This window comes from Trifolium pratense, linkage group LG6 (genome assembly GCF_020283565.1).
Source record: "Trifolium pratense cultivar HEN17-A07 linkage group LG6, ARS_RC_1.1, whole genome shotgun sequence".
Classification (NCBI taxonomy): domain Eukaryota; kingdom Viridiplantae; phylum Streptophyta; class Magnoliopsida; order Fabales; family Fabaceae; genus Trifolium; species Trifolium pratense.
Window position 1 is genome coordinate 2,020,243 of NC_060064.1, and position 12,460 is coordinate 2,032,702.

At 32.5% G+C, this 12,460-nt stretch overlaps 1 protein-coding gene across 1 annotated transcript; it reads left to right on the forward strand.

The window, feature by feature from the left end:
• The first annotated feature begins 6,750 nt into the window (after positions 1-6,750).
• Positions 6,751-8,768, forward strand: LOC123889018 (PKS-NRPS hybrid synthetase cheA-like). The gene is made up of 3 exons (XM_045938190.1): positions 6,751-7,988; positions 8,073-8,172; positions 8,271-8,768. Exons 1-3 carry the CDS (start codon positions 6,751-6,753, stop codon positions 8,766-8,768), a joined length of 1,836 nt encoding a protein of 611 aa, XP_045794146.1.
• The last annotated feature ends 3,692 nt before the right edge of the window (positions 8,769-12,460 follow it).

Sequence of the window (12,460 nt, forward strand, 5' to 3'; positions counted from 1 at the left end):
AAATAGAAATTCAACATTTAATGATACAAGAAATTTAATGTTTCAAAAGTCAAAATGCACAAATTAACATTTAATAATTTCTATTTTTGCTTCCTTAATATGTGCCTTAAGGACACAAGTTAACATTCTCCATAAATTATATATGTGTAAAACACACAAATTAGTTAATACTACTAGTACATTACATGGCTTATTCTGATTAATTAATGAATAAATATTTTCAAATTATAAAAAGGGTATTATCGATTATCACGACAACCTCCAAATTATATATGATATGATGATGATTTTGTTTCTTTTAAGACGTAGACATAATTCCAAATTACATAGGCTAAATAAAGAGGCCTAGATGAAGCTTTTTCGATATTGATGTCCATTCATGCATGTTTTTATGTTTATTTTTCGGGTCCCATAATGAAGACATGAAGTTGACAGTTGACACTTCACATATTAACTGTAATCAGGATTTTAGTGAGATTATATACCTCCTATTGATAAAGATTATTGTTTCAAATTCTTTAAATCAAACCAAAGCTGCATATAATCATATATAGACATGATATACTAATTAAATTAGTTTACAATATTTTGACTAAGTAAAATGAATCAACTCATCCCGTGAGAATAATGATATTTGGGGATTTGGATTTGATCAGTATGAGATTCTTCAATATTTTTTCACACTGAGGGTTGGCCTAAAGACTAAACAACCCAAGTAAGGGTTTTAAGATTCAAAATTTTGGACCTATTTTTTTTTTTTTATTCATAAATATATAATACGACAGAATATATATATTTACAAACATTTGAGTAACACATTTGGTCGAGTAGTCTCATGTCTTTTAAGTTTTAATACCCTAGGTCTTATACCAACAAAATTTAATGTATTTTCTAAGCATATACAACATTTTTTTTTTAAGAATTCATTATAAAATTTTCTCTATGCCTCTAAATTTGTTGGACCGCGTCTGTCCATACTTAAGTGTATGAACTTTTATTTTATAACATTAATTTAGGATAAAAAAATGGTGCTCCGATTCAAGACAGTACAGATTTTAAAGTTCAAAGAGAACTAGCAAATATATTATAAAAAAAAAGAAAAGAAAAAGAGAACTAACAAATATATTTATACTTACCTTCTTTTAAAGAGATCTTCTTTTGCCGCTTTACCTGCTTCTTGTGCGTTCTACACTTTTTCATTTTTACCATTCTGCCACTTAAGTAGCGGACGTTATAAAAATGAGAAATTTTAGAAAAATGTCGTTCTCTATTAAGTAGCAAGATGTTATAAAAAAAAATCTATTAGGATGTTTTTGGGTGTATCCGTTAAAGATGTATTTTTGTAAATTCGTAGGACATACGAGAAAATGAATAAGATGGCAAAGAAAAATCTTTCTTTCAAAGATATTAACGGACACGATTGATCAAATGATCTGATTAATCAAATGATCCAGCCCAATTTCAATATTTGGCCCTTTGTTTTTTACTTGGGTCTAACTTAAACTAATTCGGCCAAATCCATTAGTTTTGTTCGGGTGACATCCACCAACTCCATACTTGTTGAAAGAAATCATAATTTTTTATTTTATAAAATTTTAAATTTTCATGACAAAATATATAATTTAAGATTTTTATAATTGAAAATGTTGGAATCATGCAGTTGTTAATAGTGTTAGATCTCTCTGAAGTTGTTGTCATATGCTTAGTTGTGCAAAGTTGTCCATGTTGAATAATCCTCAATAGTCTTTTTTTTTTTAAATCATCTTGTGGGTTTGTCACCAAGGCCAAGCAGAATTTTGACATTAGTCCTGGAAGATTTCTCTCTCCACCGTCTTTTTTTTCTACCTCTGTTTTTCGATTTTTGTCCTGGAATAAATATTTTGGAACGTGTTTTTCGAAAAAAAATTGCCTTGGAAAAAATGTCGGAATCTGTTTGCTGAATTTTTTTCCGAATTTGAACAAGAAAAACTTTCAAAAAACGCGTTTCAAAGTTTTATACAAGGACAAAAATGGGAAAATAGGAAGTAGAAAAAAAAAACAGGGAAGTGGAAATTGAAAAATTATTAGTCTTGTATTTTGTGATAACACAAAATGAGCCCAAGATATGATGGGCTAACATTGTAGGTGCTACTATCAACACCTCATTTATTTTCTAATAACTTCCCACTTTTCCATTAATTTAGATCTAGGTGACATAAAATGTTTCAGAAAATAATTTTTGAAATTAAGATTAAATACAAAAAATAAATCTCCATAAATTAACTTTAAAAAGGGATTAATCCAAAAAAAGAAAAATTACAAAGGAATTAATGTTTTAAAGGGGAAGGCGTTAAAAGTTGATCATTGTTCTCTGTCTTCTAAATTTAACAGTACCCTATATCTCCCCATCTATTAGGAGACATTTCTTGGTAGTAAAAATTTTAGCATAAAATATTTTACGGTAGTGCAAATCTTTTTGAGAGAATTTTTTTTATAATGTTTTTTAAGTGTGAACATTACAAGTGACGAATAACCAACGATTTTAAAAGTTCCGCCTAATATAAATCAGGAAAAAAAAATTTCTACCCCAACAATCTTCATTCTACCCCAACATTTTTTTAAAAATACCCAATATACCCTTATTAAAAACTAATATATTTTAAAAAAAAAAAATTGTCGTATTATACTGTTCCGGTAGAATTTTCATCCTCCCAAAAATCTAAACGAACATTTCTAAGCATACATACCCCAAAAATAAAAGTGGTTCGTCTAAAATTAATATTATTTGTGTTAACTTCATAGACTGTTTTTTTTTTTTTAAATTGCCACCTTTTGAAACTAAAAATACCGCATTGCCATCTTTTGAAAAATATATACCAAATCCACCTTTTGAACTTTCCTACATTATTCCTCAAGTTGATAAAGTTTTAATTTGGTCTTTTATATTACTTATGTCAACTTGATATTTTTTATTAAAGTTTATCAAAATGTTAGAATACAATTAACTTCAACTAACCAAATTAGTGTAGCAAAACCAAAACTACTTTTCAAAACTACATTGCTACGGTTGATGAGTCAAAGGGTCACATGAATATACAATATTTTATTCATGTAATCATTTTATTCATGTAATCCTGTTATTCATGTAATTCATGTAATCCATTTTTATCATGCATTTTTTTTAAAACAATTTTCTCATGCATCGTTAATCACAATACACATGATGGATCATAATTGATTTATTTTCTCACACTAAACCTCACCCCACTTTGATCTCTCAACCTATAAAACACCTCACTACTCACCTCAATTGAAAAGCTCTGAGAGTCCAAACAACTGATTATCCTCTTGGACTTTGACCAACGTAGGTGAGCCTCGGGTGGGCGCTGGCTTTGCCAATTTTGTTTTTCACACCCTTCCTTTAGTTTTGGGCTGCCATCCCACTTCACTTTATTTTCCTTTTTATTATGATGAGTTCACTTTAGACCTCTCATGGTTCTTTCCCCCTGAATTTTACTTTTTTGTCCTTAAATAAAAACTTCGGTTGCTATGAACCGATTTTTTTTGCCTTGAAAACAAAATTCGGTTTCTGTTAACCGAATTTTTCTTAAATTTGAACTAGAAAAAACTTCGATTTATACGAACCAAAGTTTTTATCAAAAACAAAATTAAATTTTTTGGGGTATAAAAGTATTGACTGAAAAGAGAAATTTTATTTTGTTTGATTTAAAAATTATGTTAGGACGGTCATGACACTTGTCATTTATCACAATTTTGGAGTTAGGTAGTGCATGATCAGTAACTTGTTTTTGCATAATCAATAAGTTAGCTAGAATAAGTAGTGCATAATCAGCTCCAATTTCAACAACTGCCTCTAGTAAATCTTTTCGTGACAAATTTTGGACTTGTTAAAGCTTGTCAATTGGATTCAATCTAAATATCGATTTTGTCAGCATACTGTTAGAATCAGAGATACACAAATAGGAAAAGAGAAAGACTGCTAGGGTTTCAATAGAATACCAATAGCTTAACATTACAAAAGAGTTACTAGAGAATATATATATAAAACCTAATGGACTCTAAACTAAGAGGCCCAATAACATAACCTATTATTTTATTATCTAACACCTACTCTCAAACTCATTATGCATCAACAAGAAGCATTATGAGTTTGTCAAACAAAATACGAAAATAAAATAAACTACCAAATAAAATAAACTTCTAACATCACCCCTCAAGCTAAAGCTTACTAAGCTTTAAGCTTGTTACAAATTAGCCCTGACAACAAATCAACCAAATTAAGATCACGATCAACGCAGCAATTTACCATCAAAGAGGGGAGAACCAAATCAAATTAATCCAACATCCAATCAAATGCAATCCAAGCTAACCATAAACCAGATCAATCGAACAAATTCAAACTAAACTAATCATAAGAATCAATAGGGAGAAGTGCAATGCAATCAGAAGAGAAGTGCAATAGAGGGAGAAGTGCAATCAGAAGAAGTGCAATAGGGGGAGAAGTGCAATGCAATCAGAAGTGCAATAGGGAGAAGTGCAATAGGGAGAAGTGCAATGCAATCAGAAGAAGTGCAATAGGGGGAGAAGTGCAATGCAATCAGAAGAAGTGCAATAGGGGAGAAGTGCAATACAATCAGAAGTGCAATAGGGAGAAGTGCAATACAATCAGAAGAAATCAGGGAGAAGATGCAATCAAAAGAAGCCAGAGAGAAGTGCAATCAATGAAGAAGTCAGAGACAAGTACAATGCAATCAAAAAGAAGTGCAATTAATCATAAGATATCAACCATTGTTAATCCAGTAACCAAGAGCCTTCCAAATTCCCACCGAAATCCTTCCAAATTCCAATGCCATAATACCAACAATTTTCCAAACAAACTAATTTCTTGAAGAGAATTGAGAAGGCTACCAACGCAGATGCAAGAAGGTATAGTTAAACACAAGACCCAATTATTATTATTTTTTTAATTCCGTGCCATACCAATCAAATTGAAACCAAATCAACAGCAAACAATTTGCCACTGTACCCACATCATACCAATATATTAGAACAACACTTGCTCCTAATTTTCAATTATGTTATTCAACCATATGAATCAAATTTTGACCAAAGAAACATATACCAATGAAAAAGCCAGTAAAAGAAAAGTACCATACCAAACAACAATGAAACCGAAATAGAATTGACCAAAACCATATTCACCAATTTCAACAGAACCACATGACCCGAAAAACATATAACTATAATTCCCAAACTTTTGGGAATTCAACTGCGGAAGTGACGAGTGGTTCAAGGTGGATCGAACGATGCTCTCGATACCATGTTAGAATCAGAGATACACAAATAGGAAAAGAGAAAGACTGCTAGGGTTTCAATAGAATACCAATAGCTTAACATTACAAAAGAGTTACTAGAGAATATATATATAAAACCTAATGGACTCTAAACTAAGAGGCCCAATAACATAACCTATTATTTTATTATCTAACACATACAACCTCAAGTCATTTCTACCACGATCAACCCATCTAATAGCTTATACCATCTTAAGAAACTCAATTATTTGGAATATTGAAATATAAACAGCACGGTATCAATCGGAATATGAATAATATCTAAGCTTGTCAATTGGAATATTGCAACATTTTAGTAAAGGCACACACAGACCAAAGAAGAAATAGAGTAGGGTATACCTAACAAAAATAGGACAATGTTGCTACAGAAATAAACAGCACTGGTAAACTAACAAATTTTTCCACTAATTTTCACCTCAATTGCTCAAACAGCACTGGATTAACACACACATGCAAGAAAGGGAAAACCCACAATTCTAAAGAAAAAATAAGAAATTGCATCTTTGATGGAACAAGTAGTTTAAAATCATTATAGACATCTGAAATTAGAAACCCCTAATCAAAGATTCTGAACAAAAACTTATCGACAAGAAGAAGCGGTTAACCCATTCTTTTGAAATCTAGGAATTTCTTTGAGAATTTGAGTCCATTTTGCACCATAATCCGACACCGCCTTGACTAATAGTTTGTTTTCGTACAGAGAGAGTGTAATGAACTCCCTGGTTTTCTTCGGAGGAGGAGATTCTTTGTTATGTTGTTGTTCTTCAGACATTTTCGTTGTTGTTCTTCAGAAACTTGATAGAGTGAGGGAGAAGAAATCTCAATTGAAATTTTTTGATGTTTTGATCGAGTGAAATTGTGTTTTGAAATTGTGATGTGTTTTTTGCTAGCCGTGAAGTGAATTCAACTTTTACATAACCCTAATATTATATATTAATTCAGAATTTTTTTTTTCTACCCCAACATTTTTCTAAAAATACCCAATACACCCTTATTAAAAATTAATATATTTTTTTAAAAAAATTTGTCGTATTATACTGTTCCGGTAGAATTTTCATCCTCCCAAAAAACTGTTCCGGTAAGTATTTATCGTTACCGGTAAGTTAACTTTACCGGTACACTTTTTTAAAAGTGTTCCAGTATGTTAATATTACCGGTACACGTTTTAAAAAGTTTTCCAGTATGTTTATGTTACCGGTATACTTTTTAAAAAGTGTACCGGTATGTAAATTCTACCGGTACACTTTTTAAAAAGTGTTCCGGTATGCTATATTGTCTTCGGTAATCGTTATACATATCGGTACACTTTTTTAAAGTGTTCCGGTATGTAATAAGTGTACTGGTATGTTATTATAATTTTTTTAATTTTAATTTGTTTTTTTATTTTTAAACAGATATGGCTTATCTCGGCGATACAAGTCAAATATTGGTAGATACTACGGATGTTTTTACAACTCATCAAAAATTTGCTACCCCAGATGATGTTGTCAAATGGGCTCGAGATGTTGGAGATGCCAATAAAGTCGGTATTATCATTACTCGGTCGGATAAAAAGAACGGAATAAGAGGAAGAAATGACAAGTTGATTTTGGGTTGTGACAAAGGTGGAAAGTATGACTCTTCAGAAAGTTCCACGACAACTGCATCGAAAAAGTGTAACTGTCCATTTAAAATTAGAGCTGCACCTTCAACAGATGGTTCAGGATGGAAAGTTCAGGTTATTCATGGAGTTCACAACCACGGGCTACCTGACAAATATCATGGTCATCCTCGCAAGACACGTTTAACCGCTGATGAAAACAAACGTGTTCAAGATTTGACAAAGCGTAAAGTAGCACCAAGACACATTGTTTTAGATTTGAAAGATCAAAATCCACAGTCTGTTGTTGATGCCACACTTGTATATAGGAAAAGACACATGATGCAAATACAAGAAAGAGGCTCCAGAACAGATCTGCAACACTTGCTGCAGTTGTTAGATGATGCAAAATATGTCAGCTGGAATAGAAGAAAAGATGATGGCTCCGATGTTTTGAGTGATATTTTTTGGGCGCATCCAGATTCAATCAAGTTGTTGAACTTGTTTCCCATTGTTTTGGTTATGGACTGCACATACAAAACTAATAAATATAGACAGCCACTGCTTGAAATTATTGGCATAACGTCAACTAACATGACATTTGCTATTGGATTTGCTTACATGGAATCTGAGAAGACGGACAATTATCATTGGGCGTTAGGTAAGTTGAAGGAATTGATTACTAAGCAAGATATATTTCCTAGAGTAATTTTGACTGATAGGGAGTTTGCTTTGATGAATGCAATTAAAGATATATTTCCACATACTACTAATATGCTTTGTACGTGGCACATAATCAAAAATGTGAATGCGAGATGCACCGTGCATATACCTAAGGATATGCGACAGAAGGTGAAAAATTTGTGGAGAGATGTTGTTGAAAGTCCGGATGAGGTGGAGTATCAGCAGCGGTTGAATGCGTTTCAGCAAGCATGTGTTAATTCAAGCAAGTTTGTCGAATATGTCAATAACACCTGGTTGGCCCCTCACAAAGAACAATTTGTTGAAGCATGGACCAATCGAGTGATGCATTTAGGAAACACAACGACTAATAGGTATAATTTTTTTATTTTAAAATTGTAATTATATTTTTCTTTTTTTGGTGTTTAATTGACTATTGTTTGCAATTTGATATTTAGAGTTGAGTCTGCACATTGGAAACTGAAGCAAATGTTGGAACACAACAAAGGAGACTTATGCAAGTGTTTGGAAGGCATGAATAACAACATAATACTAGAAGTTGACAAAATTAAGAAGTCTTTTCAAAAGAGTTTTTACTATGCAGAAAAGACACACAGCAGTCCATTTTTTCAATATTTGAGAAACTTTGTCTCCAGGGCCGCTATGATATGACACTAATTTCTGATGAGATGAAGAGAATTGACATTGTTGGAACAGATAAAAACTTGTGTGGTTGCAAACTTAGGTCAACATGTGAGTTGCCTTGTGCTTGTGAATTGAGTGGATATACAACCAGCGGTGTACCGATACCGTTAGATTCAGTTCACGGTCACTGGAAGAAATTAACTATGGAAGAACCATTGGAGGATGACACAGAGGATGGATATGAGTTGGACATGAGTAATGCAATGGAGGCAATATGGACTCAATTTCGGTCACTTGATATTATTGGTAAAAGAGCATTGAAGAGTAAAGTGTTTGAACTTGCTTATCCAGCCTCAAGTTCATTGTGTCCACCACCTGAAAAAATAAAAACCAGAGGAGGAGTGAAGAACAAAGATAAAGGCAAAACACCAAAAGAAATTAATGGCTCAATTCATATTAGGAACCTAAAATGGCTCAAAGTTTTAATTAGAAAAAAAGCTAGGAATTAATGTTAAAAATGAGAGAGTTCTTCTTGTCAAGCTTCCTAAAATGATTAAATTACCCTCTCCACCCTATCTTAGGTAATGAACTCACTTCACATCCTACGTAGTGAGCGACAATTTTTTTATCCAACGTCTACACCCTTCACACATGAAAATATTAAAGGAAAAATACAGCTTGCTACTTTGAGAGCGAACTCAAACATAGTTCGTTACGTAGAGTGCAAACTCAAACACAATTTTCTAATTAGAGTGTGAACTCAGTTTGCACTTTAACTAGAGAACCTTATAAAAAGTTGGTCACCGTCCAAGGCCCAATTCTTATTAGGAGTTTGAGATTTTCTTTTATCACCCTACTCATTTTCTCACGTGCCTTACAAAATTATAAAATTACCCTTGTCCGCTACTTAAGTAGAGGAACACCCTACCGGATTTGTTTTTTTTATAACGTCCGCTACTTAAGTAGCGGATAACATTTTTCAAAAATTTATCATTTTTATAGCATCCGCTACTTAACTAGCGGAAAAGTAAAATAGTAAAGACATAGAACGCGTGAAGTTAGTAGGATGACAAAAGTAAATCGAGCCTAAGTGATGCACAAATTTGAGAAATGGTTCAAAAATATTTACTACATCTTGACCAAAAAATAGTAAAAATAAAGCAAAGGTACATTTGTTTGGAATTTTTTAAATGAAAAATCGCTTTTATTATTTTAGTAGTGTTTATTTAATATTCTTTAAATAATTATTTTGTTTAAAAATATTAATTTTAACCTTAAAATGAAAAGTTGATTTCAAAGTCTATTTAGCGCCCGTTTGTATTAACTTTTTTTTTTACGCATATTAACTTTTTTTTAAGCTCATAAAAAATATTTTATACAAATAAATAAATTTTTAAGTTAATCTATAAGTTTTTGTATTTTTTGACTTAAGTTAATTTATAAGTTCTTACTAGTAAAAATTGTATCTTCATAAATTATTATTTCGTAAAATACCTTAATACACTTATAAATAATATATAAAAACCTATATATTTGTATAATTTGTTTTGGATAAGATAAAAAATAAGGCAATTCAAATACACTATTTATTTGCTGTAGAAATTAGTAGTATAATATAGGATTTTTTTTTTAAACAGGCAATAATATATAGGATAGTTATTGTGATACGCAATTGAAATCATAGTTCGGGAATTATTATAATAATCATACATTCATACCCAAGAAGTCGTATACTTAATTAAGTCAAAAAAAGAAATCATGTATATGTATTTCTAGAAGGGCTTCTAAATTCTTAACACGTTATATGAATGATTTTATACACAAACCAAACCAGTATTAATTTGACTATTGAGTATGAAGAAAGAGATCAGTGTCATAAGCATTAAATTCTACCTGCTTTATTGGCAAGAATTGCTTTCCAACCATTACCCTTGGAAGTGTATATATAGCTCAACAATTTTTTAATTTGTAGCCACCGGAAATAAAATTAATTTATTTATTAATTACTTTATTTTAAAGATGCATGTGCATCTTGTGCTCTCGTGTCTAAAGTAAAAGTTGATAATATTATCTTGAAAACGACTAGGATTAAAGAACTATTGCATGTTACCAATTGTTAGTTGGTTCAGTAGTGATTGGTGCTGAACTTGGTAGGGAGGACCGCGATTCGATCCCCCACAACTACGATCGGGAGGGGACTGGAACCACTTGATGCCAGAACTGACCCCCGAACCAGATTCAACCGGTGGTAAAAAGCCGAAAAAAAAAAAAAAGAACTATTGCATGTTACAATTTTTAATTACAGTAACATTCAAATTTCAACCTACTAGTTTAGGTGAATTTGATGACACTAATAATTTCTCATGTAAGCGGTGAATAAATAAATTATGTAGTTACTTTTTTCCTAAACTTTTCATGCTTTTATAGAATTTTTGTGACACGCGCTTGATGATGAAATTGTTGAATTTTTCAGCGTGTATTTGAATTCACTATATATAAAGTGTATTTATAAAAAAATATGAAAGGTCTCAATCACCAAAAAAAGAAGAAAAAAATAAATAAAACGTATCAATATCATATTATGGAAAAAAGTCAATTTTGATTATTCTGTTATTTAAAATGGTTGATCTAAAACGGAACTATAGATTTATATTTAAAATAAATTTAGTTTAACCGTTTCTACTTCATTGATTACATAAGTTAAACGAATGTTGTTCTTCAAAAAAATTTAAACGAATGTTAATTAATTATTCTCTTTGGCGGCAAGAAATAATGATAGGTCAAGTATACTTAAATAAAAGCATAATTTAATAAAGGCTCGTGCTAAACAGAACTTCCGGGACACTTATTAAACATGCTAAAAAAGGAAATTATGGATAAAGTTAATGCTAAAAAAAAAACTTTTTATGTTTTTAAGGTTTTTTTTTTAAAATTAAGAGTATCCAGATATCAAGGTAGGGATAGATCTCCCCTATCATTCCACGTCCTCCACTTGTAGCTCGTATTATGATTAAAAAAGAAAAATAAGATAATCACAAGGGGGACTAGGCCTTACCCTAAAGAAATAAATGTAGAACAATGAAGCATTCAAACTCCTATTTAAACCTAAAAGACCGAATAGAAGTCCCTAATAACTTAAGACGAATGAACCGACCGTCAACACGGAACGTTCCACGTACCCACTACTCCCTGCACCAAGCAGTAAACGATGATGGCTTTTTCAAGCAAAATTTTTGAAATCATGGAATGATACAAATATTGAGATAACCAGTCAAAGTGAGACCTATGTAACAATCGTCGACAAAACAAGACTTGTTAAAGCAACCCAGAGTCAATTGACAGCCAGATCGAGCGATGGTCAGTCAATGGAGCTGAATTCCGCGATAGGACTTACCAAAGACACCATCGACTACTACCGTCAACACGGAGCATCTACGTACCTAACGCTCTTTCGAGCAAATCAGGCCGACATTGGGTCTTGATGAGTCTAGCGCACCGGTAGCTTTCACCAAAACAACATACAGAGGTATGAATCAACTGTCAACACAGAAACGATCTGTAATCCCATGTATCAGCAGAACGACAACGGAGGCGGCCTCTTTCCAAGTCCAGTATAACAATGAACAAAATTAAACGTGAAAACCACTGTCAAAAGGTGTGATGCAGCGAAACCCACAATGAAGTATTCCCACCGCTGTCGGCGCATTAACATTTTTGTTTCTATGGATCACTCACAGAACCTGAAATAACAACTCAACAATCTCACAAGAAAATCTAATCTCCTCGTGAGACCAAACGATGATGCAAGAGGACACTCACATTGAATCAACGACGGCAGACCAAACCTGAACCGCCATCGTCGGCCAGAAACAACCCCTGAGGGGTAGAAGGAAGGTGGCATCGCGAATCCAAAGAATTGATCGCACCACCGCTTGATAGGGCTACACCGCGACTTTTTGGAGTGAAAGGAACGGTTGGGAGAGACGGCGGTTGAGGTGCAAGGGTGAACGGTGGGATGGTGGTTGGTTAGTGAGGGAGATGAAGGAGGGGGTGTCGGCGGCTGGGTTTCTGGTCTGCAAACCCTAACAGAGGGCGTATATGTTTTTAAGGTATCAATTGCACAAGTTTCAAGATAAAACTTCCATATTAATTACTATCCTTAACCAGTACCCGAGAGAACTGTTTAGCATTTTCTTTTAAT

Bases quoted from the DNA above. Each gene is read 5' to 3' on its own strand.
- LOC123889018 (XM_045938190.1), top strand. From the start codon at position 6,751: ATGGCTTATCTCGGCGATACAAGTCAAATATTGGTAGATACTACGGAT. The intron at 7,989-8,072 runs GTATAATTTTTT...TTTGATATTTAG, and splicing joins GGAAACACAACGACTAATAG to AGTTGAGTCTGCACATTGGA. The intron at 8,173-8,270 runs GTTGACAAAATT...CTTTGTCTCCAG, and splicing joins ATAACAACATAATACTAGAA to GGCCGCTATGATATGACACT.